At 62.5% G+C, this 26,846-nt stretch overlaps 2 protein-coding genes across 3 annotated transcripts in view; one reads left to right on the top strand and one right to left on the bottom strand.

Annotated features, from left to right (window-relative positions):
* Positions 1-391: 391 nt before the first annotated feature.
* Positions 392-18,310, top strand: PANK4 (pantothenate kinase 4 (inactive)). The gene is made up of 19 exons (XM_055419377.2): positions 392-525; positions 4,446-4,528; positions 4,737-4,951; positions 5,356-5,539; positions 5,871-5,963; positions 6,307-6,460; positions 6,546-6,727; positions 7,244-7,325; positions 7,991-8,091; positions 10,171-10,326; positions 11,040-11,152; positions 11,388-11,475; positions 12,186-12,337; positions 13,281-13,336; positions 13,463-13,512; positions 13,918-14,022; positions 14,350-14,450; positions 14,558-14,626; positions 15,240-18,310. The coding sequence occupies exons 1-19, from the start codon at positions 402-404 to the stop codon at positions 15,451-15,453; spliced, it is 2,322 nt and encodes a 773-aa protein (XP_055275352.2). The 5' UTR covers positions 392-401; the 3' UTR covers positions 15,454-18,310.
* A 124-nt stretch (positions 18,311-18,434) lies between these two features.
* Positions 18,435-26,846, bottom strand: part of PLCH2 (phospholipase C eta 2) — a 65,421-nt gene continuing 57,009 nt past the window's right edge. Inside the window, exons 15-23 of one of the 2 annotated variants that reach the window (XM_055419376.2) lie at positions 26,394-26,491; positions 25,917-26,099; positions 25,426-25,533; positions 24,807-24,931; positions 24,644-24,728; positions 24,137-24,283; positions 23,692-23,771; positions 21,323-21,620; positions 18,435-19,832 (exon numbers count right to left, since the gene is read on the bottom strand). In XM_055419376.2, coding sequence (XP_055275351.2) covers positions 18,547-19,832; positions 21,323-21,620; positions 23,692-23,771; positions 24,137-24,283; positions 24,644-24,728; positions 24,807-24,931; positions 25,426-25,533; positions 25,917-26,099; positions 26,394-26,491 — 2,410 coding nt within the window. In that variant the 3' untranslated portion in view covers positions 18,435-18,546. Of the gene's footprint in view, positions 19,833-21,322; positions 21,621-23,691; positions 23,772-24,136; positions 24,284-24,643; positions 24,932-25,425; positions 25,534-25,916; positions 26,100-26,393; positions 26,492-26,846 lie in introns of both variants that reach the window. The other variant, XM_088845403.1, reaches the window with a different exon arrangement.

The following is a 26,846-nucleotide window of genomic DNA, read 5'->3' as shown; positions in this document are numbered from 1 at the left end:
GTGACGGGCCTGTGCCCCTAGGGAACCAGTCTGGTGGGGTCACAAGCGCCTTCGCCCGCAGGAGTTGGTCTCTCTGGTGGTCTGCACGTTCCAGGTGCCCTCTTTGCACTAGTTCTTATCACACGAGGTCAGCAGCCGGCTAGCTCAGTGAAAGAACAGAGACGACGACAGCCCAGAGGTTTTGTGTTCAGTTGCCTCGCTATCCTCTTTCTTAAGACCCGCGCCCGCCGGCCTGTGTCCTCCCTCAAGCCTTCATCGCTGCGGCTGCGGCGGCGGCGGCGGCGGGAGGGGCGGGGCCGGCGCGGGGCTCATTAGCATAATCTATGCGCGGGAGGCGTTTAGCAGTCAAATATATGCGCATATATCTCCATGGCTGATGAGGCTGGCCGGGCACTTTCAAAATGGCGGAGTGTGGAGCGAGCGGCAGCGGGAGCAGCGGGGACAGCCTGGACAAGAGCATCACGCTACCCCCCGACGAGATCTTCCGCAACCTGGAGAACGCCAAGCGCTTCGCCATAGACATAGGTCGCCGCGGGCTGGCACAGGGAGCGGGGCGGCGTGGGCAGGCGTGGGCGCGGGCGGCGGGGCCGGCGGGCCGGGGTGGCGGCAAGGACGAAGGGCGGGGCGCGGGCCGCTGGCGCCGCACGGCCTATCGGGCCATGTGGTCGCGGCGGCCGGCGCGTACAGCCTGTCGGTCCTTGTAGTTTGTGGGATGCCGGCGCGCGCCCTTGCCGCGGCGACCGGACTGCAGCTCCCAGCAGGCGCCGCGTGGCCGGAGCAGCGCATGCCGGGGCTCGCAGTCCTGAGGGAGAAGCCGCCGGGCGGCAGCTCTGGCACCCCGCCTCGGAGCGGGGGTGGGGTGGGCTTCGGCAGCCGCGCGGGGCGTCTCCACGCTGGCGGGAGATCGGGGACCCAGTATCTGGTGCCAGGGTTTTGGAGGACCCGCCCCCCACGGGGCCCTCCTCCCTCCCCGACGGGCTGAAGCCTACCGGCGACCGATTTCTCAGATGCGGTCGCTGAGGCGCGAAGACCCGGCTGGTCAGTGGCCAGTCCGGGCTGCAGCCTGAGCGCCCGGGACCCCCACGCTCCTGGCCAGGCATGGCCGCTCAGTAAATGCTGGGACGGACCCTGCGATTCTCCCCGGAGGGGTTGGGCCGCCCCGCCCCCCGTCTTTGGGAGTCCCTGGAATCAGGGGCTTGGGTGGGGGGCATCCAGGGAAGTGGGGAGCGCCTTGAGTCCCAACCTGCAAAGCGCGAGGCCGGGCGGATCCTGGCAGAGGGCAGGCCTGGGCAGCTCTGTGAGAGGGAGCTCTTCCTCCTTGGGGGAGACTTGCCAGAACGGTGCCCTGCTGAACGTTGGCCTGGAAGACGGTGAGCGGAGGCCCAGGCTGGGGGCTCGAGTGAGCCCTGTCCTCTGAGCCCTGCTCACTCCGGAGGTGACCCCAATCCACTGGCCCTGTGCTCTGAGCTTCTAGACTTGGTACTGCTGCCCCAGCTTTGGGAGTTCTGCTCCAGCCAGTCTGCACCTAATGTTTCTGAAGTGCTCCCAAAAAGTTCCTGGCCACAAGTCTTACCTCGGTTGTTTGGTGTGGCCCCAGCTTGCCTCTGCAAAGGGAGGAGTGCCTGCCTGTCCTCCCTAATCAAGGTTCCTTGGCAGACCCAAACAGATGTTTCCAGTGTTTGTATTTATTTCCTCTCTGAAATCCGCCACCACCCCACCACCGCCACCTCAGGTCTGGGTCCTCTGTCTCTGGTAAGGACATGTTCATTGCTAGTAAGGACTGACTTTTGCTAGTGCAGCTAGCTGGTGAAGAACCACTTGGGGCAGTGGTCCTCAGGCAGGAATCTGCAAAGCCAGAGTGCTTGTCAGTGTTCGGTTTACAAGCAAGCTCCCCCTTTTGTCTCCCTTCCCCAAGCCTCTCCGTCCAGGAGGGCTCAGCTGCAGGGTCCTCAGAGAGCCCCTTCCTCTCTGTGGTGGGCACCCCTGAATACTGGTGGAGTCCCTGCTTCGAAAGCCTCAGGGAGGCTTTGTATCAACACATACTTGAAGCTGATTTGACTCCAGGGTTTTTTTTTGTTTTTTTTTAGTTTTGGCTGCACTCAGTCTGTGTTGCTGCACGGGCTTTCTCTAGTTGCAGGCTTCTCACTGTGGTGACCTTCCTTGTTGCAGATCATGGGCTCTGGGGTGCTCAGGCTTCAGTAGTTAGTTGCAGCTCACTGCAGAGGGCCAGCTCAGTCATGGTGGCTCACAGGCTGAGTTGCTCCTCAGCACATGGGATCTTCTCAGACCAGGGACCGAACCTGTGTCTCCTAGACGTGGATTCTTATCCACTGTGCCACCAGGGAAGCTCTGACTCCAGGTTTCTTCTGGGCGGAGGGAGGGTTCCTTGGGTGAAGTGGAAGGGGCCACAGGGCGGGAATGTGCGCAGCAATGGCCTGCACCTCTGGGTGCCTAGAGCGGAGGGACTGCTGCACGCCAGACCCCCAAGGATCTGGATGAACGGGTCTTGGCTCAGGTTCCTCCAATCAGTCAGGGATGCTGTGGGCCCCAAGGTGGGGGAGGCGTGGGAGGCCTGGAGCACCCATGGTCTCCACCAGAGAGCGCAGTGCTGTGTGGGTGCACCTGGTCACTGCCCTTGTCTGGTGTGGCATGTGGAGCTGGGGGGAGGACAGGTTGATGTGCACTCTAATCCCAGGGGACCTGAGAGCAGACGGGATCTCCTGGTCCCAGCAGACTCCTGCATGCTGCCTTGTGAGCACATCTGGGCTCAACCAGCAAAGGCTGCGCCCACACTGCTGACCACTTCTGCTGCTCTCAGCGGGGCTGGGCAACAAGTCTGGGCAGAGCCAGGCTTCTCCCACTTGGTGCACATGGTGTGCAGTGCACAGAACCCAGCTCACCCACCCCAGGGCCCGCCACACACCATCGCAGTCATGGTTGTGATTTGTAGCTGACCTGGAGAACACACCATCTGCAGTTGGATTTCTGTGACCAGAGTTTGTTGATAGTAACTTCTGATGAGCTTGTCAAATAGGTCTTCATCCCTTTGCGTTTGCCGGTGTGTGTGTGGTTTTTTTTTTTTTTTTTGGCCATGCCATGTGGCATGTAGTATCTTAGTTCCCCAATCAGGGATTGACTGAACCGGGGAGAGCAGTCTTAACCACTGGACCTCCAGGGAGGTCCTGTATTGCCTCTTTTTAGGAAAGGATTTGTTCACAGAGGTGAATCCGGCAACAGGCATTTCAGTGAAAGGTGCTGCAGGCCAAGCTGGGATTGGGGGCAGGGAGGAGGGATAAGGAGGCTTAAAGCCAAGTTCTCTGTCTTAAGCTCATGGCCTCAGCATGGGAGCAAGCCCAGGACAGTGGATTCAGTAACTGGACGTGGGCCGGTCCGTGCCTGATGAGACTGGCTCACAGGATGTCTCTGGAGGCCCTGTCCATGCTGTCATGCGGGTGGCTCTGACCAGGACAGTGCGCTTGGTCTCAGAAATGGGTCTTTGATTTTCGTTACCTGAGAGAGCCGTGGCCCTCAGGTGCTGAGGTGTTTCCAGATGCATGTTGTGACTTGAGCGTTTCCGGTATGCTCCCTTGGTGTTGTGTCACAAAACAATGGTTGCTGATGATTTTAACCTTCCTGTCACGACAAGGGCTTCCTCCTTATTTTTGTCAGGCCTTCTGAGAAACACAGTTTGTTCTGAAGTCGCTTTGCAGAGCTGAGCCTTTGCCTCTCTCTACTCTGTGTGTGGTTGGCTGCTTTCACAGCCCTGCATCACCTGGAGCCTCCCTGATGTCTCCTCTCTGACTCCAGAAAGGACCACTCTGGGCATCTTTTTAACTTGCCCAAAGGCGTCATCTGCTTCCTGATGTTCCATTCTTGATCACATGCCAGGGGCGTTAACGAGTCCTGCTGCCGATCTCCCTGGCGAGTCCAGGCCTCGGGCCTCTGCTCCCGGGGCCCATCCTTCCACGTTCCTGGTGAAAACAGTCCCTCGTCCACCTGTCCACTCTGAGAAATGCTCCTTTTAGCGCCGCCTCCACCGCTTCTCCATGGACTGTCAAGTGTGTGCTTTTCAGTGAAAACAGTAGATTCGTCAGCTTTTTCCTTTGGTTCATCCTCATGATCAAAGCTTGAAACCAAATTTTCCTAAACAGCAGTCACCGAGGTTACCCAGAAGCAGCCCTGTCTCTTTGCTCCTCAAGGAGAGACAGACAGTTTCCACTTCAGCTGGGCTCCGAGGAAGAACAGACCTTTCTTTTCAAGGAAGGCAAAGGGTTGGAGTCTCACAGTTCACTCCCTTCCTCTGTTTGGTACCCTGCAGGCTTTTCAAGTAGCACCAAACACCTCGTGGGCAGGACCCGGGTCTGGCAGAGGAGGGCCTGTGGAGGGGCAGCCTCAGGTCCCTTCCAGCTGCTCCTGAATCTGCCGTGTCCGTGTCTCCCCCGCAGGCGGGTCACTGACCAAGCTGGCCTACTACTCCACCGTGCAACACAAAGTCGCCAAGGTGCGGTCCTTCGACTACTCCGGCAAGGTGAGCTTCTGGGAGGGGCCTGGGCAGGCCCTGGCAGTGTTGAATGATGACACACCTCTGTGCCTCCTAGCTCAGCTTCCTTTCTGCCCCGACTCATGCCCCTGGCTCCCACCTGCGTCGGCACTGCTGGGGGGTGCTCGGGGCTGTGTCTCATCATTGCCCCCTCCCCAAGGCAGTGCACACACACGGTCCCCCAACTTCTCCCCAGGATACAGAGCAGGACCACGAGCCACCCTACGAGATCTCTGTCCAAGAGGAGGTAACCGCCAGGCTGCACTTTGTAAAGTTCGAAAACACCTACATAGAAGCCTGCCTGGACTTCATTAAAGACCACCTCGTCAACACCGAGACCAAGGTCATCCAGGCAACTGGGGGCGGGGCATACAAGTTCAAAGACCTCATCGAAGAAAAGCTTCAGCTGAAGTAAGTGTGGACCTCGGGATGGGGTGCGGTGAGAGCTCAGAGGCTGGTTGGCCTCAGCTCATGGGTCAGGCTCTGAAGTAATGACCACAGTGGCCCAGCTGCTATACACCCTCTCCTCCCTGCTCTGGGGATTCCTGAAAGCCCACAACCACAGTGAGGCTTTAGGGAGCTGCCAGGGGGCCATGGGCCTGAGATCAGGCTCTGGGCCAGCTGCAGCGGGATTTGGGTGGCCAAACTTCAGGAAGGGAACTGCACGGTGGGGATGAGGGCAGAAAGAAAGGGAGGGGAACCCCAAGACCAAGTCTACCTGCTCCCATGGTGACATGAGGCTCCCTGGCCCACTGGATGGAGGCTCTCGGGTCCATGGGCACACCAACTCCATTGAGCGGGCCCCTCCCTCTCAGGGTTGACAAGGAGGACGTGATGACCTGCCTGATCAAGGGCTGCAACTTTGTGCTGAAGAACATCCCACACGAAGCCTTCGTGTACCAGAAAGACTCCGACCCCGAGTTCCGGTTTCAGACGAACCACCCCAACATCTTCCCATATCTCCTGGTCAATATCGGCTCAGGGGTCTCTATCGTGAAGGTGCGGCCTGGCTTGTGGAAGAGGATGGGGCTTCCACAGTGGCATGTCGAGTCCTGGCTATGTGTCAGAGCTGTGCTGGGCATAGGGACATGGACACACTTGGGCCTGGCTCCGGTGTTCATGGGCCACAGGCAGAGTGCTGGACACTGGCTGTCTATGGGGAGGTGGCATCTCTACTTCCACCATGAGCACCTGCCAAGCATCCCCAGACTTGGCCTCCAGGAGGACTGTCACCTGGGTAGAGAATACCCCGAGTCGCCACATCTGCTGGCCACAGGACCTGGTGGCTAGGGGCCTACTTGCTGACGCACCTGCCATTGTTCTGCTGCAGGTGGAGACAGAGGACAGGTTCGAGTGGATTGGCGGCAGCTCCATCGGAGGTGGCACCTTCTGGGGGCTTGGGGCTCTGCTCACCAAGACGAAGGTATTTTGGCTACTGGAGTTGGATGCTTCCAGCTCCAGTTCCCTCCAGAGAAGGCTGGAGGCTGTGAGGTTGGGGCCTGTGCTTAGCGGGGGTTGTGTGCAAGTGGCTCTCCCCTTGGCCTCTTCCTGTTACTTAGTCTCAGGAGGATGGGCATCTGAGTGGCCAGAGCATCACCCAGTTGGGTGCTCCAAAGAGGGTGCCCACCTCCCGTCCCCCCGCGCCCCCAGGGCCATGTCTTGAGAGGGCCCCAGTTGGCAGCTGGCATCCTTCACATGCTGTGGGGCTGGCGGGGGATCTTCCCCAGCTTGCGGTCCCTGACAGCCCCATCTGCTTTGTCCCCCAGAAGTTTGATGAGTTGCTGCAGCTGGCCTCCAGAGGCCAGCACACAAACGTGGACATGCTGGTTCAGGACATCTACGGAGGGTCCCACGAGACCCTGGGGCTAAGCGGCAACCTCATCGCCAGCAGCTTTGGGAAGTCTGCCACTGCGGACCAAGGTACCGGCCCCGCGCCTACTCTCGCTCACCGCGGCGCATGGTGCCCGCCCGGCTGCCTGCCCAGCGCGCTGCTTCCGTCCCCCAGAGTTCTCCAAGGAGGACATGGCCAAGAGCCTGCTGCACATGATCAGCAATGACATCGGGCAGCTTGCCTGCCTCTACGCCAGGCTCCACTGCCTGGACCGCGTGTACTTCGGCGGCTTTTTCATTCGCGGCCATCCGGTCACCATGCGCACCATCACCTACAGCATCAACTTCTTCTCCAAGGTAACAAGCTCCGCTGCCTTCCTGGCTCTGCCCGGCCTCCCCTCTACAGTGTCTCTAAAACTAGCAGGCCTGAGGGGAGAGGACAGCGAGGCAGGACCAGAAGCTGAGTGCCCCCAAATCCCAGCCCCCAGCCCCTTCCCACCCGCTCGCTTTGGGCGTCCTGTGTTTGGGGCACCATGGCCGTCCCTGAGTTTGGCGTGTTGCTAAGGGTGAGGTCCAGGGACTGCCTCTCACTGAGAGCTCTGGGTGAGTGAGCTTTGAGGCTGGGGCACTGCGGGGGCGCATTGTACTTGGCAAGCACAGGAAACTGGGTGGCTGTCTGTTTTTGAGGAAGACACTCCACACGTTGTAGGCAGTGGGGTTTTAAATTCCATGTGTGCGTACAGTCCCGGGGGCCAGTGCACTGTGGGCAGCCTTCACCATGTTGGGAGGGAGGCCTCCTGCCTCAGGTGGATATGTGTTCTTGGGCCAAGCACTGCATGTGCGAGGCTGACTTCAGGGGTATTTCTGTGGCAGGGGGAGGTCCAGGCGCTATTCCTGAGGCACGAAGGCTACCTGGGCGCCATCGGAGCCTTTCTCAAAGGAGCCGAGCAAGACAGTGAGTCCAGCCCGACTATGGGTCCTGGCCCGTGTCCAGCAATACCAGAAAGGGAGGTTTTGGGGAGGCTGTGAGTGGAATGTAGGGGCTTCGTGGGCCCCTCCCAGTAGTGACAGGAACCTTTCCTGTGATCCCTGAAGAGCCAGTGAAACCAACTCATGTGGGTGCCATGTAATCAGCCCACAGGGTCCTCGTGCATGGCGAGCTTCATGCAGAGGCTCCACACACCTGACGTTGGCCCTCCTGCACCCTTTGGCCCCTTGCCACCGTCTCTCCAGCTGTTGAGATGTGCTTCCGGTCTGTCCTCTTTGAAGGACACGTGAAGGAATCGCAGGTGTGATTCTGTCCCCAGAAGCGCAGGGCAGGCTTCTTTGGGATCAGTGCCAATCAGAGTGGCATGGGCTGACCTTCACTGTGACCCTGAGTCCAGTTTCTACGTGAGATGAGATAAACCAGGGAGACCTTTCAGAAGCTTGGAAAGGTCTTAGTGATTATCTTGCCAGGTCTCTGAGCCCATGAGAAATAGCACAGCAGAACAAACCCCCCGACTTGCCTGGCGTCAGGGAGACCTTCAGTGGCTGGTCCTCACAGATGTGGCCCAGCCACCCCCGGCTTGTAGCTTGCCGAGCTGTTCGCCCCCTGACGTTGGGTCTCTTGTCCTGCAGACCCGAACCAGTACAGCTGGGGAGAAAACTACGCTGGCAGCTCCGGGCTCATGAGCTCATCGCCCGAGCTCTGCCCCACCCAGCGGGCAAGGAGTGGCACCGTGAGTACAGGCTCAGGGGCCCTGGGTCCCACGCGCTGCCTCTGCGGGCTCAGTGGTCCCCAAGAGAGGCTCTGTGCTGCTGCAGCCAGGCTCAATCCTGCCCCTTCCTGGTGCAGGCTAGTCTCAAACCACATACTCTGGGGCTGAAGAGTGACGTTTGTATCTGCAGCTGACTTTCCTCCTTTCTTCTTTAACATCTCAGCTTTTTCAGACATTTAGCTGGAGCCCCAGAGCCATGCAGTCCACCCTGTGTTTCCAGAGCAAAGATAAAGTTTAGGGAGCCTGGGGATCTCTCCCAGGATTCTGGCCCGCTCACAGTGCAATCAAGTGAAAACCCAGAGGGGCCCCTGCTCTTAGGTCACGTTCTCTGCACGACAGCTCCACGGCAGTCCCGGGCAGCGGAGCCTGCTGTCCTTGGGAAATATTGCCTGTTGCTCAGTCTCCCCATGGGCTGAGGCCTATGGAGCTGATGTGGAGTGGGGCTTCCAGGTGGGACTGGGTGGTCCCACATGGCCCACCCTGGCCCAGGACGCTGTTTGAACACTGTTGCTGGCTGTTGAGAGCACATCCCAAATAGCCCAGGAGTGGTTGTGAGAACCACGTGGGGCAGGAGGACAGGCCGAGCCTGCAGGAGCTGGGTCTGGGCATGTGGGTTGGGACGCCTCCTTCAGGACAAGCCTGTGGGCTATTTGGAGGGAAGATTGCTTTTCAGTTGTGGATGCCGTTTCTAAAAAGATGGCATAAACATGGTGAGAATGTGCCTCATCCACGTCTCTTTCCTGGGGGAGCCCCCCACATGCGGCAGCCCTGGTTCCCATGCGAGGCCCATGCTCTACTCTGCGTCCTTCACACCCAGCCCAGCCATGCAGGGTAGCTGGGTCCTTTCTGAGCACAGGTGCCTGGGGCAGGGGTGGTGAGGCCCAGGCCTGGTCAGAGCTGTGACTGATTTTCAGAGGAAGGCCCAACATCCTCCAGCCCCGTTTCTGATTCTCGAAGGGCAGGCAATGCAAATCCCTGCTCTACAGGTTGTAAAACTAAGTGGGCAGGTGGGAAGGCTAGAAACCCTCCAGCCAGCCCTGACGTGCACACAATCACCCTCCAGGACCTGTGCCCACCTGGTGTGCGGGGGTCCCTGCAACCTTGCAGGTGGGTGTGGGGATCCTCACTGTGTCCTGGAGCCGCTTCTCTGAGTATCCGTGGCCTAGATGAGGTCCAGCTCAGATCTGAGCTCCCACCCATCAGGGAGGTGGGGGAGCCCTTGCAGGCCGGCCCAGCTGGAGGCCGCCACCTTTGATCCCCTTGGGAACACAGCAGCTTTTACTCTGCTGAACACGCGTTCAGGGGCATCCTCGAAACCAGTCTTTCCCTCATGGGGTGTATCTTCTCATCCCGACCGTCCCTGGCTCCAAGCACGCCTGCTGCCCCAACCCATTAGTGGGCCAGTCAGAAGCGCTCCTAGGTGGGCAGCTACCTGGAGGGTTGTGGGGGCACCTGGCGGGCAAACCCGAGCTCACTCGTGTGGCCTCGGAGTGGCTGCCCACCCCAGTTCTCATCTGAGGTCAGGGCCGAGTACATAGAACCCTTTATTCTCATGATACTGGCATCAGCCTCAAGTGTGCAGGCCCTCTCAGAGCATAGTGGGAGCAGTGGCTCGGCACTGGGGCCTCGGGAAGGGGCAGTGTCCTTGCTGGAGAACTGGCTCTGGGCAGGAGCTGCAGGACAGGCCCCCTGGGCAGGGAGTGAGAACGGTGGCAGTGGCGCCCCCAGTAGGAGAGGTGAGGACCAGACAGGTGGCTGTGTGCACAGGGTCCTGAGCTTAGAGCACAGCACACAGGGTGCAGCAGGAAGACGGAGGGTGTCCAGGAGGTCAGGGCATCAGGCTCAGGCCCCAGACAAGTGGAGGGGACACCCACCCGAGAGAGGACGTGAGGGGCCCAGAGATGGGGGAACGGGGCTGTCCACTTACCATGGGACAGCTTCCCTTTGTGTAGAGAAACCAGTTCTTGAACTTGCAGGAGCAGGTTTTGATTTTTCTGAAAAGACATGGCTGACGGACCTACCTGCTTCTCATCCTTCCAGTTTGACTTGCTGGAAATGGACCGGCTGGAGAGGCCACTGGTCAACCTGCCTCTCCTCCTGGACCCATCCTCCTATGTGCCCGACACGGTCGACCTCACAGACGACGCCCTGGCCCGCAAGTACTGGCTCACCTGCTTTGAGGAGGCCCTGGACGGGGTGAGGACCAGAGCCGGTGGGATGGGGTGGGGTGAGGGATGGGGACGGAGCTGGATATCCACCCAGGAGTAAGACACCCAACCATCAGGAAAGGTGACTGTGAGCCTTTGAACATGGCCATCTCTGAACGCCTTGGGTTCCCAAGGGGTTGTGAGAAGCACGGTGAAGGACAGGGACTTTTCTAGGAGCCGTTTATTTGAGGCATTGTTTATAGTTCAAAAAACGTGGCTCTGTGTCGTATCTGGTTGGGACGCAGTGTCAGCGAAGCTCATCCTCGTATACTAGCCTGGCAACCCATGTTCCCTGAGAAGGCAGGCGGGTTGCAGAGGCACAGGAACAGCAGGGGCTGGACCCTGGACTCAGGCTAGTCACGTCTCAAGGCCACAGAGCCCCACTAGGAGCACCTCTTTCTCCATGGAGCCCTTGAGAGAGGCCTGTGGGGTCTGTCCTCAGTGTGAGGGTCCCACCCTGCCCACACAGACTCTGAAGATGGTCCAGAATTGCCTGTCCCTTCGGCCAGATAGGAGCTGGTGGCTGGTGGGCCCCAGGGATCATATCGGAGGACATGAACATGAGCTTTGGGTCAGGCCAGTGGCGACCCCATTTCCAAGTGGCAGGGGAAGCCCCCACTAGCTGCCATGGCGTGCTGGTGAGCTTGCCATCCATGGGCTTGGGGCTGCCCTAAGCACCGCTGGCCACCCTGTCCTTGATAGGTCGTGAAACGTGCTGTGGCAAGCCAACCGGGCTCTGTGGACGCAGCCGAGAGGGCCGAGAAGTTCCGGCAGAAGTACTGGAACAAGCTGCAGACGCTGCGACACCAGCCCTTGTGAGTGGCCCCCGCAGCCGCCCAGGCCAGGTTCCGGAAGCCGGGTGCCCTTCCCCTATGCTTGGGGGCCCTAAGCACAGCCTGGTGCCTACTCAGCCTCACCACCCACTGGCTTCCTGGGCTTCTCCTGTTGGCATCTGACACCTTGAGGATGTCTCTGGGGGTGGAGGGCGCGATGGGCAGGTACTCGGCTGTCCAGCCCTCTCAGCCACCTTCCACCTGGCTCTGTCCCCAGCGCTTATGGGACCCTGACTGTGCGCAGCCTCCTGGACACGAGAGAGCACTGTCTGAATGAGTTTAACTTCCCAGACCCCTATTCCAAGGTAAGCACTGCCATCTCGTGGATGGGCGGGTGCGTGCTTATGGGGAGGTGTGGGGTCCTGGCAACAGGCTGCGCCCTGGAGTCACCCTGGTGAGGCCTCATCCCCTAGAAGCCCTGGGCGGCCTGTCAGCAGCATCAGCAGGCAGCATGGTAACTACCTCAGCAGGGCAGAGTCATGGGTCTGATGAGCAGCTGGTATGGGTGTGGGCGATGGCGCCTCCTGAGGTCGGCCTGGACGCTCCCAAGTTGGTGCCTGAGGATGTCCGTCCTGCTGACAAGCCTTCCAGGGCCTGGTGGGCGGCCTGGAGGCACCTCCTTGGGCTCTTTGACCAGGAGGCCACATGCCCCAGAGCAGAAGGCAGGGTCAAGGGCCAGCATGACACACGAGCTTCTGCCCCCGCAGCCCCTCCCCAGCACACGGGGGTCTGGGACGGGATCTGGGTGCTGAGGATTTCTCCGATGAGCAGTGCCCATGAGCATCTGGGCCTCAGCCCCCAGGGTGCGGTTGAAAGCTGCACCAACACCGTCGCCCCGGCTCTCCTCACCCTCTCTGTTCTGAGTCAGTGCCGTTCTTAAACTGACGTGGCCTGGGTTTGTTTGGTCTCCTGTCCCCTAGGGCAGGCCCATGGTTGGTGGTATTCCTGCAGGTCCCAGCAAGGTGCCGGGGGCTGGGGGAGGCTGGCCCGTGTCTTCACGCGCGTCTCCCCACAGGTGAAGCAGAAGGACAATGGTGTGGCGCTGAAGTGTTTCCAGAGGGTGGTCAGTGCCCTGGATGCACTGGACTGGGAGGAGAGGCAGCTGGCCTTGGTGAAGGGGCTGCTGGCTGGCAACGTCTTTGACTGGGGTGCAAAAGCCGTCTCTGAGTAGGTGCCTCCCTACCCCTGGCCTGTCCCGCCCCTTCTTTCTAGCTCAGGCTCAGAGCTGCAGCCCCTCGGCCACATGTGACCCTGGGTGGTCCCAACCCCAGCCTCAGCTGGCTCAGCTTGGCCCACCAGCAGTGGGTCTCAGCAGATGGGGTACAGCTCAGGCCCTGCTGGACACCTGTGGTCTCGGGAGTGGACGGGACAGGCACAGGGGTCAGCCTTGCCATCCATAGGAGAGCAGGCGTGTGGGTTTTTTTCAGTGGGAAACTCCACATTTACTGTGACCATGTAGATTAGGTAGAGATGGTATAGGGTGTGTGGAGGAAGCAAGTCCCTGACCAGGTTCAGCAGCCCTGGGTCATGGGGTGCGTCTCCCAGGACCCCCATCCCTCGTTCAGTGCCTTCCCTGGGCTCGCCTCCATCTCCACAGAAGCAGCAGTTCCATGCAAGGGCCTTACCTGGTCCACCCCTGGGTGCTCCTGGACCCGGGCTCCTAGGAGAGCCGCCGCCTCCCTCCCTGCCCACATCCCTGGCTGCCCCTTGGGCAGTACTTTGGGGTGAGGCTGGTTGCCAGCATTGCCCAGGGCCTGGACTACGGCTGCAGCACAGAGGTTCCTGCACCACCTCCCTGTCCCCGGAGGACGCGGCAGCAGTGATGGTTACCATGTGCTCGTCCAGCTCGGGGCCACGGGCAACCAGGGCTGAGGTCGGGGCTGAGGTCAGGGAGGCTGATGTTGGGGGTCTGAGGTCAAGGGCTGAGTTCAGGGGCTAAGATCAGGAAGCTGAGGTCTCGGGCCTAAGGTCAGGGAGCTGAAGTCGGGGGCTAAGATCAGAGAACGGAGCTGAGGTCAGAGGCTAAGGTCAGGGAGCTGAGGTCAGGGGCTGAGGTCAGGGCTAAGCTAAGGTCTGGACTTCGGGTGACTGTGTCTTCCTCCCTGTGCAGTGTCCTTGAATCTGACCCACAGTTTGGGTTCGAGGAGGCGAAAAAGAAGCTGCAAGGTAGGGGCACCCAGGGCTTGCCTCTGGTGCGGGGACTTGGGGGAGAGTAGCAGGGGCCACGCGTCCCAACCAAGCTGGGGGCAGGTGAGAAACGGGCAGCAGGTGACCTCACCCCTGTTCCCACAGAGCGGCCCTGGCTTGTGGACTCCTACAGCAAATGGCTCCAGAGACTGAAGGTACACGGAGCTGCCACACCTCTGTCCTCTGCCCTCGGGGGCTGGGGGCAGGGGGCTGAGCGGGGTTCACAGGACGGGAGGCAGTGCAGGGGATGGGCATAGAGCTGCCCAGGGTGGGGACCCGGGGTAAGCCAAGGGCTCCCTAGAGTCTCCCCCAGCCCCCAAGCTGGGAATACAAGGTGACTTCCCTGCTCCGAGCCTGACTCCCACAGGAGACATGAGGTGGCTGGCCTCAGCTCAGAGGTCCTTCAGGCCAGCTGTTCTGGAAGAGGCCTGGGCTGTCCCGTGCCCCCGGCACTGGCAGACCTGGCAGCCCTTGCCCGGCCGTGGGGAGTGGACTGTGGAGGTGTCTGGAACGCTTGGACGCGCCTGTTCCCAACTGAACGTCCTGGTTTTGTCTTACAGGGGCCCCCTCACAAATGTGCCTTAATTTTCGCAGATAACAGTGGAGTAGACGTCATTTTGGGAGTCTTCCCCTTTGTCAGGGAGCTTCTCTCTAGAGGGACGGAGGTGAGTGTGGGGGCCACGTGGCAGGACCCTTGCCCCGCGCGCCTGCGCCCGGTGGGTTTGGCGTTGCCCTGGGCTCCTCGGTGCGCAGGTAGGTGCCAGGGAGGCGGCGGCAGGGTGGGAGGAGAGGAAGAGACCCCACGTGTCGGGTTCCAGGGCTTATGTCAGCCCGACCTTGGTCAGCCTGACCTTAGAGCTGTCCAGGCTGTGAGAGGTCGCCAGAAGCTCTTGGCCAGCAGCCCCCCAGGGCGGGGGGTGCGGGGCGGGCAGGTGAGCCCAGGTTGGCCCAGCACCGTCATGGTTGCTAAAGAGCTGGGCGTCCTGCCACAGGTCATCCTGGCGTGCAACTCAGGACCCGCCTTGAACGACGTGACCTACAGCGAGTCCCTCATCGTGGCCGAGCGCATTGCGGCCATGGACCCCGTCATCCAGTAAGCTGGGTGGGAGACTGGGCCCGGCAGCCCGAGGAGGCAGGGGTGGGGCGCGGTGGGGCAGCTTCTGGGAGCATCCTCACAGTGCCAACCCCTGTGCTTGGCAGCTCGGCGCTCAGAGAAGAGAGGCTCCTGCTGGTGCAGACCGGCTCCAGCTCCCCATGCCTGGACCTCAGGTAAATGGCCCTCCACTCCCAGGCCCCCTGGACCCCCTGGGCACGGCAGAAGTCAGCAGGGCCGGCCGCAGCCCTGTGGCAGGGGACCTGGGAGGGTGGGCGGAGGGAGCAGGGGCCCTTTGTCCCCCTGTAAGTGGCGGGGCCGTCTCCCCACCGGGGGTAGTTGTCCTCAGATAATCAGTTCATGGCTGTAGAGCTCTCCCTCCAGGGCTCCTAGAAGATGGCGCCACCCACGTAAAGGCGATATGTCTGGGCTCTGGGTGTCAGCCTCTCCATCTCTTGTTGTGACACCTCTCTGGTGTCGACTTCATCCATCCCTGGGTGGAGGGGACAGTAAAACCCTATGCAAATAGAAAAGTGTCACAGAGGCCCAGTTTTCAGGACAAGCTGCCTTGTAGAAATGAGAGCGCAGCTGTCACAGGTCCCCAAGGCCTTGATTCCCCAGGTCTTGGGAGGGCGACTGCCTGGCTGGTTGTCTGGGGAGCAGGCTGGACTCAGGGCCCACAAAGTTGGTGGGCTCAGGGTCACTGCCTTTGGCAGGAGGCAGGGTGTGACAGTGCAGGGCTCGAGGCCCCTGCCTATGCCTCCCTCACTGCCTCCTTCCTCCCCAAAGCCGCCTGGACAAGGGGCTGGCCGTGCTGGTGCGGGAGCGTGGTGCTGACCTGGTGGTCATCGAGGGCATGGGCCGTGCCGTCCACACCAACTACCACGCGGCGCTGTGCTGCGAAAGCCTCAAGCTGGCCGTCATCAAGAACTCCTGGCTGGCTGAGCGGCTGGGCGGCCAGCTCTTCAGCGTCATCTTCAAGTATGAGGTCCCAGCTGAGTGAGGCGCGGCCCCCGGGCTGCTCTGCTGGTCAAGCGTCAGGAATGTATTTCGACTGCAACAGGGAACTGTGTTCAAATCAAAATATTTATATTGTGCTTCAGTGACTCGGAGCCAGGTGTGCCGGGGTGGGCCCGGTGCTCGTGGCCTTGGGCTCAGTGTTCCTTTAATGCTGCCGTGTTCGTGGTGGGAGACACAACTTTTGTCCCATGAGACATTCGTATTGGAATCTATTTAACTGTTAAATAATCTTTTATATATATATACATACATATATAAATATATATAAATATCTGCCTCTGACAGGATGCCAAGGTCGGGGCACAGCAAATAGAGTTTCCAGAGTGAGAACAGAGTGCCTCTGCCGTTGCTGTTTCCTGTGACAGGGGCCCTTCTACCCTCCTGGGGAGCCCAGCAGTGGGGTCTCTCCCTAGGTGGCCTCCAGCGTGTCTGGAGAAGACCTCCCCCCACGCCTGCCTTCCATGGCCCCAGGGACAGACTGGGCTCTGAGCAGCTCTCCTGACTCAGGAGCCCGCTGAGAGGAGGCCCTGGCTTCAAGGACCCTCTAGGGCCCTTGGGCTTAGTGATGGGTCCGTTCTCCTGCTCAGAGCACCTCTGACCATGTGGATGTCCTGGCTCAGAGCTCTGCCCGGCTCTGGGGGTACTCCTCTCCCTCTGGACCTGTCCCTCAGGCTGCACTGGACATGAGCTGTAGATGTTGGGTCGCTGCAGGAGAAGTGGGTGTGGAGGAGCTGCGAGGCTGCCTGCGTGTGCCAGGGTCTCGGGAGTGAAGAGACGTGAGGCCCTGCTGCCACGGCTCCGGCCTCAGAACAGCCCTCCGCACTGGGGAGGACCAACTGCCCAGCACCCGGGGTGGCTGGAGAATCCAGCAATGTGAGGACGGGCTGAATGAGGAAGGCCAGCAAGGCTGTCCCTGCAGGGACCGGGGCGCAGTCCCCTTTCCCCAAGACCCCCTCACACCTGTGCTGCTGGGCCTGGGAAGCCGGGGCCCTGTGCCCCATTCCAGGAGCCTCAGCTCAGTGGTCTGGGACCTACACTGAACCCAAGGTGTACGACGTGTCTTGCATCTCAGCAGCCACCCCAGGTGACCTGCGTGCTGGCCCTGCTCCTGGGTGGACCTCAGAGCTCTTACTGGGTCAGCAAAGAAGAGCCGACTTTCCGGTGAGTGGCCACCAGGGGGAGCAGAAGGCCCAGCCAGGCCTGCCCACTGTGTGGTCCCTGAGAGGCCCTTTCCTCCAGGGCTCCCCCACCTCTACCCCAACACTCCCCCCAACCCCTGGCACGGCTCAGCTTCTTGTGGCTACCTTTCTAAGGTCTGCCCTGGCCCCTCTTCTGCCCAGGCCGCCCCTTGTCTTCCCCTTCTCCCTGGTGGGAGGGCAGCACTGTCCTGGCTGGTCTGGGGCTCCCTGTGCAGAGGGCGCCCGGCCCAGACACCCAGCAGGGCTCCAGGGGTCTGATCAGAGCCCCACTTGGCCTGGGTCATGACTCCTTACAGGTCTTCCCACCTGTCCGGCTGGGCCCCTGAGCATCACTGGACAGGCCAGGGCAGCCTGAGGGGCCGCACAGTGAGAGGGCTTCAGGGCTCTGAGCACCTGCTCCGCCCGTTGCTCCTCCTGCGATTCCCATTCCCTTTCTCAGCTGGAGCAGAAAGGCCCTGGGCCTTCGGGAGCCGAGGGCAGCCTGTGGAAGTTAACTGGCCACAGAGGCAGTGCCCACTTGGGACTGAACAAGCCCCATAGATTGCCCGGGCTGTGTCCCTCCATGCCCACACCCCCACTGTTCCAGAGACCCTGGGAGCCCAGACGCCCTGCCTTGGAGCCCCCTGCCTCCTGAGGCTGGGCTCCAGCTCCACAGGCTGAGCCTCTCTGACCAACCAGAGGATGGAGGCAGCCTTGCCAGTTCCCAGGGGCCTGATAGGGCCTGGGGGGAGGAAAGTAGAGCCAATACAGCTGCCCACCCCCAGGCTTTTGCTGAATGAGGGCAAGTGACCATCACAGGTCCCTGGGGCCTACGAGGGACATGGCAAGAGAACACCCACCCCAGGTCATCCACACCCACCAGCACCCAGCCTTTCAGACACTGTTCTGGCACTCATGGCCTCCAGGGCCTCAGCCCAGACCGCAGAGCTGGTCCTGGTGCAGGCCCATGGCCTCCCCAAGCTGAGCCTGGGCAGGGCCACCCCAGTACCCCAGGAGCACTGTCCCTTGCAGAGGGGCTTGACACCTCAGCTGGCTCCTGTGCCAGCCAGATTCTCAGCTGGCTCCTGTGCCAGCCAGATTCTCAGCAGGAAGAGTGGACAGACCTCCTTATGACCCCGCCAGCTCCCCAGCTTCTCCAGGGAGGAGCAGTTCTGGAAACGTGTGCGCAGAACTTCTCTGGGGACCTCAGTCTGGGGTGCCCAGCAGAGCCAACGTCTGCCCCCGACAAGACAAGCAGGGCTTGGGTTGGGAGGCAGGCTACAGGGTAGTTGGGGTTGTGGCCCTGGCCCCAGGCAAAGTCCAGCCAAGCCATCCATGGACAGAGGTAAGGGGACAGGAACACTGGGTACGCGGTCAGAGAGGGAGTGGGCCAGGACCCCACATGGGCAAGCACAGATGTGTTTATTGGAGTTGTGTTCAGGAGTTTACAAGCGTATACAACGTCCCGTATAGAGCAGGGTTTGTGCAGAGCCAGCCAGCAGTCTGTGGGGACGGCCATGCTCTGGTCACCCTGGGTGCCTGACAAGCACACCAGGCCTGGCACAGCAGGACTGGGCAGACGCGCGCCCGCACACGCCACACGGCTGAGACTGGGAACAGTGGGAAGAGACACGGCACCATTTTCATATTGTAGAAACTTTTGTCTCTAAAAATTTTAAATATCCCTCTATGTGTTCGTAAATCTTAAAAGGTCATGGAAGCTTTACCCGGTCCTGGGACAGGGGTCCCTTCCTCCCCGGGAGGAGGGGCAGGGGCTAAGGGGCACAGCCACACCAGGAACAGGTGGACAGCCTCCCATCCTGAGCAAACACTGGCCTGCCAAGGCCCGGACTTCAGTGAGGCGGGGGGGGCGGGGGAGCAGTGGGCACCCAGGCTGGTCAGAATCGGAGCAGAAGGCCGGTGGTGGCAGCACCTAAGGGCTGGTGGGTGGCGCCCTTGGTGGGGGCCAGCACATCCCCACAACCCTCTTGGCCCACGGAGCAGGCGCCTTCAGGGGTGCCCCGCTCCTCCTCCGGGGGCCCCCGTGGACCCCGCAGCCGCTGCTGCCGCTCCTGAGCCTGGCGGGCCCGGCTGGCAATGGCACGCACGCGGCTCTGGCTACGGGAGGAGGAGCGCCGCAGGAAACCCGGGGCGCCCGCCAACCCCTCCCCAGCGGGGCCCAGGCTGGTAGGTGACGTGATGTCCCCAGCCTGCTGGAACCCCGTGAGCCAGCGCAGCTGCTCTGTCAGGGCATCCGGCTGCACTCTCCGCCTGGCCGGCCTCTCTCCAGCCAGGCCCAGGCTGCGGCCCAGGCTTTCTACTCGGGGAGCAAAGTCGTCCGCAGTCAGGTCCCCGAGGCTCTTAGACTTGGCAGCCACAGTGCAGTCCGGGAGGCCTGCCAGGGGGAGGCGGCGCCAGGGTGGCCCTGGGGCCAGGGTCAGGGGCTGCAGCCCGTCTGAACCCACAGGCAGCTGGCCGGCAGCCCGCAGGTTGGGGTTGGATTTGCTCTTGGTCACAACGGGTGTGTCCAAGCGGGCGACTGGGGCTGAGCAGGGCCGCAGGGGCAGACGTCCTGCCAGGGTCCCTGCAAGGCTGTCACAGCCCAGGCCCAGGCCCAGGCCCGGCAGGGTGAGCTCGATGACCGTGTCACTGGACGACAGGCTGGAGGACGAGGACACGCTGCCGCGGTGGCTGCCTGGCTCCAGCCGCTGCCATAGCCGGTCCCCGCCAGTGGCGTCCAACGACACGGCAGGGCAGGGCCCAGCCAGGGGCCACCGTCCACCCAGAGACTCCGAAGGCACCTGCCCCTCGCTCTTGGCCCTTCTGGGCACGTGGCCCAGAGCCCGGGGGTGGCCCTTGCCTTCTATATGGCCGCTGGGGGCCCCCTTGCAGGCCCCAGCAGGGCCCCCAGTGCTGCATGCCCACTGCCTGCTTCCCGGGGCTGGCTCACCACTCGCTTGGCTCCCTGTCCGGAGCTGGAGGAGCCTGGGAGCTCCCAGAGCCACCCTTGGGGGGCTCGCCGAGTGGGCGCCGGGCCCTGCAGAGCACTGGGACCCTCCAGGGGCATGGCTGTGGGGGGTTGCCCCTGGCAGTAGGGGGCCGGGACCCAGGGCTGGCTCCTCGGCAATGGTTTCCAGGCTGCACAGTGAGGAGACCGACCTCTGCATGGAGAAGGGGCGGGGCTCTGTGGGGGAGAGGGAGAGGCCTGTGTCAGGAGTGGCCCAGGGCTTCATGCCTACAGGACGCCTGCATTCAGGCCCCTCCACGTGCATACAGCTGCCCCCACGCCCTCCTCCCTCCAGCCCACCCTCTGGTTCTACTGCTGCTGGGGAAGGAACTGGGTTCTCTGCCCATAGGCAGGGGTCCCCCTAGGCCAGGGCAGCAGGGCACACGGGGGCCGGGCCCCGTTACCTGGCACTCGGCTGCTCTCAGTTCCTAACTAGGGAGGCAGCGTGGGGACAGAAAGGAGAACAGGGTGGTCAGCAGGTGTGGGGCTGGCCATGGACACAGGAGGGGAGGCTGGGCACGTGCAGGAGGGAGGCTCAGCTTCTAGCGCACCCTCCCCAGGTTGGGTCCACTCCCTGTGACCAGGGTCCACTCCCTGTGAGCAGGGGCCACAAAGAGGTCTGTCATGACCACCCCTGAGGGCAGGGGCAAGGAGAGAGTCCAAAGCAGCGCTGCTCACACGTGTGTTCCCGTCCCTAGGGTGAGGGTCATCTGCAATCTACTCCCCTCACACTTTGCAAGCTGAAGCCCTAGTATCAAAGCTCCGAGCCCCTTCCAGGAGCCCAGGCCAGTCTTCCCAGAGGACTGCAGTGCAGGCCAGGGCTGGGGAGAGGCGGGAGAAAGGCATGGAAACTGCCCCCAGGTCCTGGCAGTCAGGTCAAGGAGGGAGGCTGGGCCTGGCACTGGAGCTAGTTTCCAGAGGCCACGCTTGGGCCTCCGGGCCTCGGCAAGCAGGTCCCAGCTCAGACTCCCCAGTTCCCACCCTGGGGTCACTTCCCAACCTCAGAGGTGTCAGGCCCGCGGGCCACGTCATGGGCACACAGGGAGCTGGGGGCAGTGGGGCCCGCAGGACCAGCTGATGGGACACAGAGAGCACATAAAGGCCACGGTTCTGGACACTGAAGCACAGCAGGATGCCGGCCAGGCCATGCAGGACGGGGCGGGGCCAGCACGGGTACGCTGCCAAGGAGCGTCTGGTCTTACCGGTGGAGAACACGGGGGATTTACTTCTAATCTCCTCCAGCTTTTGAATGAACAGGGCGTTCATCTCCCTCTGCAGGGCCCCTGCCTGCCTGCGGGCACCCTCGGGCCAGCGGGTGGCCCCCTCGGGGCTGCCCGGGCTGCTGGAGTCCGAGGACACGGAGCCGCTGCTGCCCGGCCCGGGCTGCCGGGCCCTGGAGCCCTTGGGGGCCCCTCTGCTTCTCCCAGGGGCAGTGTGGGAGGCCCTCAGAGAGTCCTCCCAGGCACGGGGCTGCTGGCTGATGGCCGAATGCCTGCCCTCGGGCCCCGGGCTGGGCAGCCGCCCCCTGAGCAGGCCCTCAGCATCCTCACCAGCACAGGAGCCCACCACACACTTCATGCAGGTGGCAGCCATCCCGGCTGGCCCAGGGCCTGCAGGCACCCGCGGGGGCTGCCCCTGCTCTGGACTCCTCTCTGCTGGCGCCTTACCTCGGGGGCTGCGACTGCCCAGCTCCTCCCGGGTTGGGGCCTCCGGGGTGGGGCCAGGGCTGGAGGGTGCCACATCTCCGGCCTCCCCCTCAGAGCCCGTGTCCTGCAGGCCCAGGACCAGCTCTGGGAAGGCCTTGCGGCCTGGCTTCTGACTCTTGGTCGGGGCGCTGGCCGTGCGCCGCAGGAGCCGCTGGCTAACGGAGGGCCGGGGCAGGGGCCGCCCAGCAGCATGACTGTCCAGGGAGCCGGGCTTTGGGCCTCGGAGGAACAGGCCTTTTAGGCCCAGAGCCTGCTTGACCTGCAAGAGAAGGAGACACATAGGGGACAGCCGGACACTGGGGGCTGGAGACCGCCCAGCTCCGTCCAGCTGAGCTCCAGAGGGTGCAACCTGAGGGACCAACTTGATTTGGGGCACCACTCGGGGCCGAGCTTAAGGAGGAGGATCTCCGGGGCATCTCTACCAGGGTCAGCGGCGACTGCATCTGCGGCCTCAACCCAGCCTGTACCAAGTGGAGTAAGTGGGCGCTGGCGGAGGGGCGGCAGGTCTCAGGGCAAGTGTCCCAGGAAGGGCTGGAGGGTCTCCTAAGCAGAGACCTGGGCCCCAGCCCCATGCCCACGGCACGTTGCACCCCTCCAGCCCTCAGCCCCCAGCTCTGAGGGCAGGCTGGCACAGGGCTGGTGCAGAGCGCCTCAGGATGAGAACCCAATGGAGCAGCCCTGGTCCCATTTACCCACCCCAGGCACTGTGGCCGAGGCAGCAAGCACAGCCAGGTGCAGCCCCGTGCTCTCGCCCAGGCCCCTGCCCGGCCCACTGCCTGGAGGTGCTGCCTCTACCAGGAGGCCTTTCTGGGCTCCTGCCAGGCCATGCTTCCAGTCTTGCCCTGCTCTCTGGTCACAGGGCCTCAGGAGCAGGGCCCACGCTCGCTTGGTGCCCCCTGAACCAATGCTGGCCCAGGGCCTTCACGGGCAGCCGGGCCCAGGAAGTCCCTGCAAGGCCTCTCCCCAAAGCCTCCCTGCCTGCAGAGGGCAGCCAGGGTCCCCAGGACCAGCTGGCAAGTACCTCGGTCAACACCGGACAGGCCAACTGGGTCCTCGCATGCAGAAACCCTGCAAACAGTCACGGTGCCCACAACACGGGGCACTTCAGGGTGAAGGCGTTAGTGGCCAGCACTTGAATCAGCTGCCTGATTCAAGATCCCAAATCCAGAGCAATTTGGTCAGAGTTGGCGAGAAAGTCATTTAGAGGAAGGTCCAGAATTCAAGCTCAGAGCTCCTGGTCCCTGGGGCCTCTCCCCTCCTCCCTGCCCCCAGCACGGGGCATTGAGGCACAGAGAGATCAGGGAGGCACGCAGGCAGTTGGGGGGCAGTGTACACAGAAGGAGCGGGAGGGAAGAGCACAGGTGCCAGGAGGGCCGGCAGCTAGAGGACCTAGGGTGGGGCAGGAAGAGATGGGCCGGACCTCGGGGCAGACACACGGGAGGCCTGGCTGAAGTCCTGGACCTCCCTCGTAAATGCTGCTCTGTGCTTGAGGATGGCCCAGGGGACCCAGAACCACATCCCGACCCACATCACATGAGTTGACAGTCTGCAAGATGCTACCAAGAATCACAGATGCTAACGGGGTGGCCTGGACATGCAGGTGGGGGCGGGCAGGCCACGCCGCCCCCGCGCTGGGGTACCTTCGAGCTCCTAACAGAGCTGTGCTCCTAAAAGTAGACTTTGGACACACAGAAGCCCACTGCAAGACCAAAGAGACAGAGTGAGGCCGTGAGACACCGACAGCAGCCGAGCAGCGAGGACACGGAGACACAGGACAGACAGGGCGGCCACGGGCGCACGAAGGAGCTGGGAGGCCTGCGGGCGCCCGCCGGCAGCACCCGCAGCCGAGGAGCGAGGCAGGAGAGAGATGGTTAGTGCCGGGAGACGCGCAGACCCCCATGTGTGCCTGACAGTCCACCTCCTACAGCCCCGCTGGGCCCCGGACACAGAACCGGGGACCCCTGGGCTCTGCACACTGGGGAAGTGGGAGCAGACCCTCTCCTGGGGTAAGTGTGCTGGGGTGAGGGGGAGACAGGGGGCAAAGCCAGGCAGACGCCTTCAAGGACGGACAGAGAACTGGGGGCCCCAAGCAGCCGAGGGGGGCTCAGGGGAGACGGGAGGGACCAGGGGTGCCTGGGAAGGACCATGGCTCCCACATCCCGGCAGACATGGAGGCAGGGCTGGCGGAGGTGCATCGGGAGCCCCGCCAACCCCTTCCTAGACAGAGACACAGGCCCATCAAGATATCCACCAGGGACAGGGATGGAGGGGGTGGGGTGGGCTGGGCTGGTATGCCCCTTACGACAAGTGACCTTGTAGGTGGCACTCACCTTACCACAGATGTCACTGACGGCCACATGGACAAAGAGCGAGGCCTCTTCCATCCCCTCCAGGTACACGTGCCGATAGCCTGAAACAGCCGGGCGCATGCTCACCCCGGGCCCACACTCTAATTAAAGGTCCCAAGGCCCTGATTACAACCCACAAGCCAGGTCCTGGGGACTCTGCTTCCTTCAGGAAGCCTCCCAGGACTGCCTCAGCTCCAAGGATCTTTCCCTCCTCTGGGAGCTGAGGTTAGAGCTCCCTTCCCCCATCCAGCCACACAGTGCTGTGGCCTTGAACCCTCCTCCTCAGCACTCTCGGTGTCAAAGGCCCAGGTGAGGCAGATGCCAACTCGCCCCCTCCTACAGCCCTCTGCTGGCCCTCAGGGGATGCACAGTAGGGGCGCTGGCCCCAGGCTCTGCCCTCCCCCACCCTCACCAGCCCCCTGCGCACCTGGCATCATGCTGCTGAAGGCCAGCGTCCTTTGGCCGATGAAGTCACGCCCAATGGGGTCGTGGTCCCAGACGAGGAAGCGTACAAGCGCTATCTCAGGCATGTGCACCGTGAACACCAGGGTCTCCTCCCACATGGGGTTGAATCCTGGAGGCCACCAGGAGGAGGTGTCTGTCACCTCAGTCCCATCCCCACCTCTCAGGCAGGCCTATCCCCATCACAGCTCCAACCCGGAGGCCACCTGGGCCCACACCCTCTCCCAGCAGCTTCTCCTGGGCTGGCCACTGGCACAGAGAAGCAACGCTGGAAGGCCAGGTGGCTGTCACTGGGCTCCCCACCGAGGGGGCAGCCTGGGCAGTTAGATGAGTTACAGGCTGCAGCCCTGGCCCTTCTCTAACTGGTCAGACCAGCATCACCAGCACAGGAGCTGTGATGGGGCCTGGGGGCACAGACTGGCCTCTGGGTGCCCACGCCCCTCCTGCACCCCCACCCCGCCCACATTCTCACCATTGTCGTCCACCACGCGGGTCTGCTCCTTGCTGCAGTCCACCGGGAGCCCAATGACCTCCACCTCCACGAAGGGGTCGATGATCTGGTACACAGGGCAGGGTAGCACCGCAGGCCAGGCCAACAGCCAGGTCCTCCCGCCTGCCCAGGCCCTCCCGCCTACCTCCCCTCGGTCCCCCAGCATCGAGTCCCGCGGCTTGGGCAGCTGCTGACCACTGATGATCCGCAGCACCAACTGCTTCTTGAGCTGCCCGGGCAGGGGGTCCTCCGAGTTAGGGTTGAAGATGCCTGTGGGGGGCCGGGGCAAGAGGATGAGCAGGCAGGGTGAGCCCCCCACCGGCTCGCTAGGGCAGCCCCAGGGCACCCACTCCCACCTCTCCCCCATCGACTGGACAGAATCCCAGGTGCAGGAGGGGAAGGGGAGGCAGCACTCCACTGCAGGGGTGCTGAGGGGCCGGTCACCTCTGTGACCACCCCGTGATGTGCGCCCGGCTCGTTTCCTCCATGAGTGAACCACAGGGGCTCAGTGTGGGTGCAAGGCCACACTGCCTCTGGATGGGTGACTGGGTACCCGGTGATAGGGTCCAGGGTGACAGCAGGAAAAGACCCACAGGTTGCTTTCAGCACATACAGGAGAAGCTGAGGTGTCTGTCTGAGGAGGAGGAGCAAGTGCCCAGCCAACCTTGCTCAAGGGTGCCTCACCCGGGGACCTTCGTGTAGGGGCGGGCTGGGGAGGGGCTCCAGATCCCGGCAGGGTGGGGGTTCCAGGGCCGTGTCCTCACCCTGGCACATGCACTGAGGCTTGAGCACGTAGCCGCAGCTGCCATTGGCGCTGAACTTGGCCCGGTTCAGCTGCAGCATCCGCCCCTCTGACTGGTAGTTCAGGGCGACTGCCAGGAAGGACGCGGGGTGGCCAGGTCAGCACGGGCTGCACGCGTCCCATCTCCGCACTGCCAGTGAGCCCAAGTCTGCCAGGGTCACACTGGCACAACCAGGGCCCTGCGACCCGGCAGGACTTTCCTAGAGCCTGCACAGTGGCCCCTACACAGGGGCAGAGCTTGGCCAGACTGGGTTTTTCACCACCTTACCCTGGGGTTCTAAGGCCCCCACCCCCGGGACCCCCACCAGTGCCATCCTGGTGAGAGTGACTGGATACCTCCAAGATTCTCCCGAGTCAGGGGCGAGGGAGCTAAGCGGAGCGACTGCAGAGTACCCGGCCACATCCTCCTCGCCTCCCCAGCCGTCTCTGCCGCCCCAGGGCCCAGGCACCCACCCATCTGGCAGCCGGCGTTCCAGAAGGGCTGCGGGTTGTAGTTGCTGGAGTCCACACGGTAGGAGGAGGGGTAGATGCGCGAGAGCTGGTGCTGGTTGAAGCGCAAGTACTGCGCCGGCTTCTGCTGCAAGATCTGCTGAGCTTTGGTCTCGCTGAAGGAGGACACCTGCCAGCTGGACGCCACTGTGGGCCGAACGGACACCGTCAGGGCACCGGGTATGGGAGCACCCCCACTGGACTCCGTCCCAATGCCCCTGCCCCTCACCGGGCCCTGCCCTCAGTGACCCTGCCCCTCCGTGGCACCGCCCACCTCCAGGGCCCCGCCCCTCCCCGGGCCCTGCCCTCAATGGCCCCACCCCCTCCACGGCCCCGCCCCAATGGCCCCGGCCCGAGGACCCCCAGGGCCTTGCCCTGCCCCGACGCCTCCATCCTAATGGCCCCACCTCTCCCAGGGCCCCACTTTTAGCGACCCCTCACCCTCCGTCTCCACGTCGTGGGTGCCCACAGACTTGGTGTACTTGACCAGGTCTGAGAGGGCCCGAGACAGCTTCATAGTCTTCTTCTGCCTAGCGGCCCTGTGGGAGGGGGTTGTTGGGGTCCGGACCTGGGTCGCACTCCTCCCCTTGAAGCTCTGGGGAGCGTCCATCAGGCGCCCACTGTGCCCGTGTATTCCAGGGCTCGGGTCACACATGGGATGCACTGAGAGGTGACGCTGGGGGCGGGGGCAGGTGCTGAACCCACGGAAGAGCATCGACCCTGACCAATCCCAAGGAAATGAGCACAGGGAGCTGCCGGCTCTGCACCCTGGGGTCCCTGCCTTGGGCCTCCATGCCCCCTCTGAGCCTGAGCATCTGACGCCTGCTGTTGCCAGAACAACGGCCTCAGCACTTTCCACGCAGCCATCTCTTCAAGAGCCAAGGATGGAGATGG

Source organism: Moschus berezovskii, chromosome 17 (assembly GCF_049115385.1).
Source record: "Moschus berezovskii isolate FMDL1 chromosome 17, NW_MosBer_1.0, whole genome shotgun sequence".
Lineage (NCBI taxonomy): Eukaryota > Metazoa > Chordata > Mammalia > Artiodactyla > Moschidae > Moschus > Moschus berezovskii.
The sequence above is the reverse complement of the archived record's forward strand: the minus strand, read 5'-3'. Positions and strand labels throughout refer to the sequence as shown.

Bases quoted from the DNA above. Each gene is read 5' to 3' on its own strand.
- PANK4 (XM_055419377.2), top strand. From the start codon at position 402: ATGGCGGAGTGTGGAGCGAGCGGCAGCGGGAGCAGCGGGGACAGCCTG. The intron at 4,529-4,736 runs GTGAGCTTCTGG...ACTTCTCCCCAG, and splicing joins CCTTCGACTACTCCGGCAAG to GATACAGAGCAGGACCACGA. The intron at 5,964-6,306 runs GTATTTTGGCTA...TTTGTCCCCCAG, and splicing joins CTCTGCTCACCAAGACGAAG to AAGTTTGATGAGTTGCTGCA.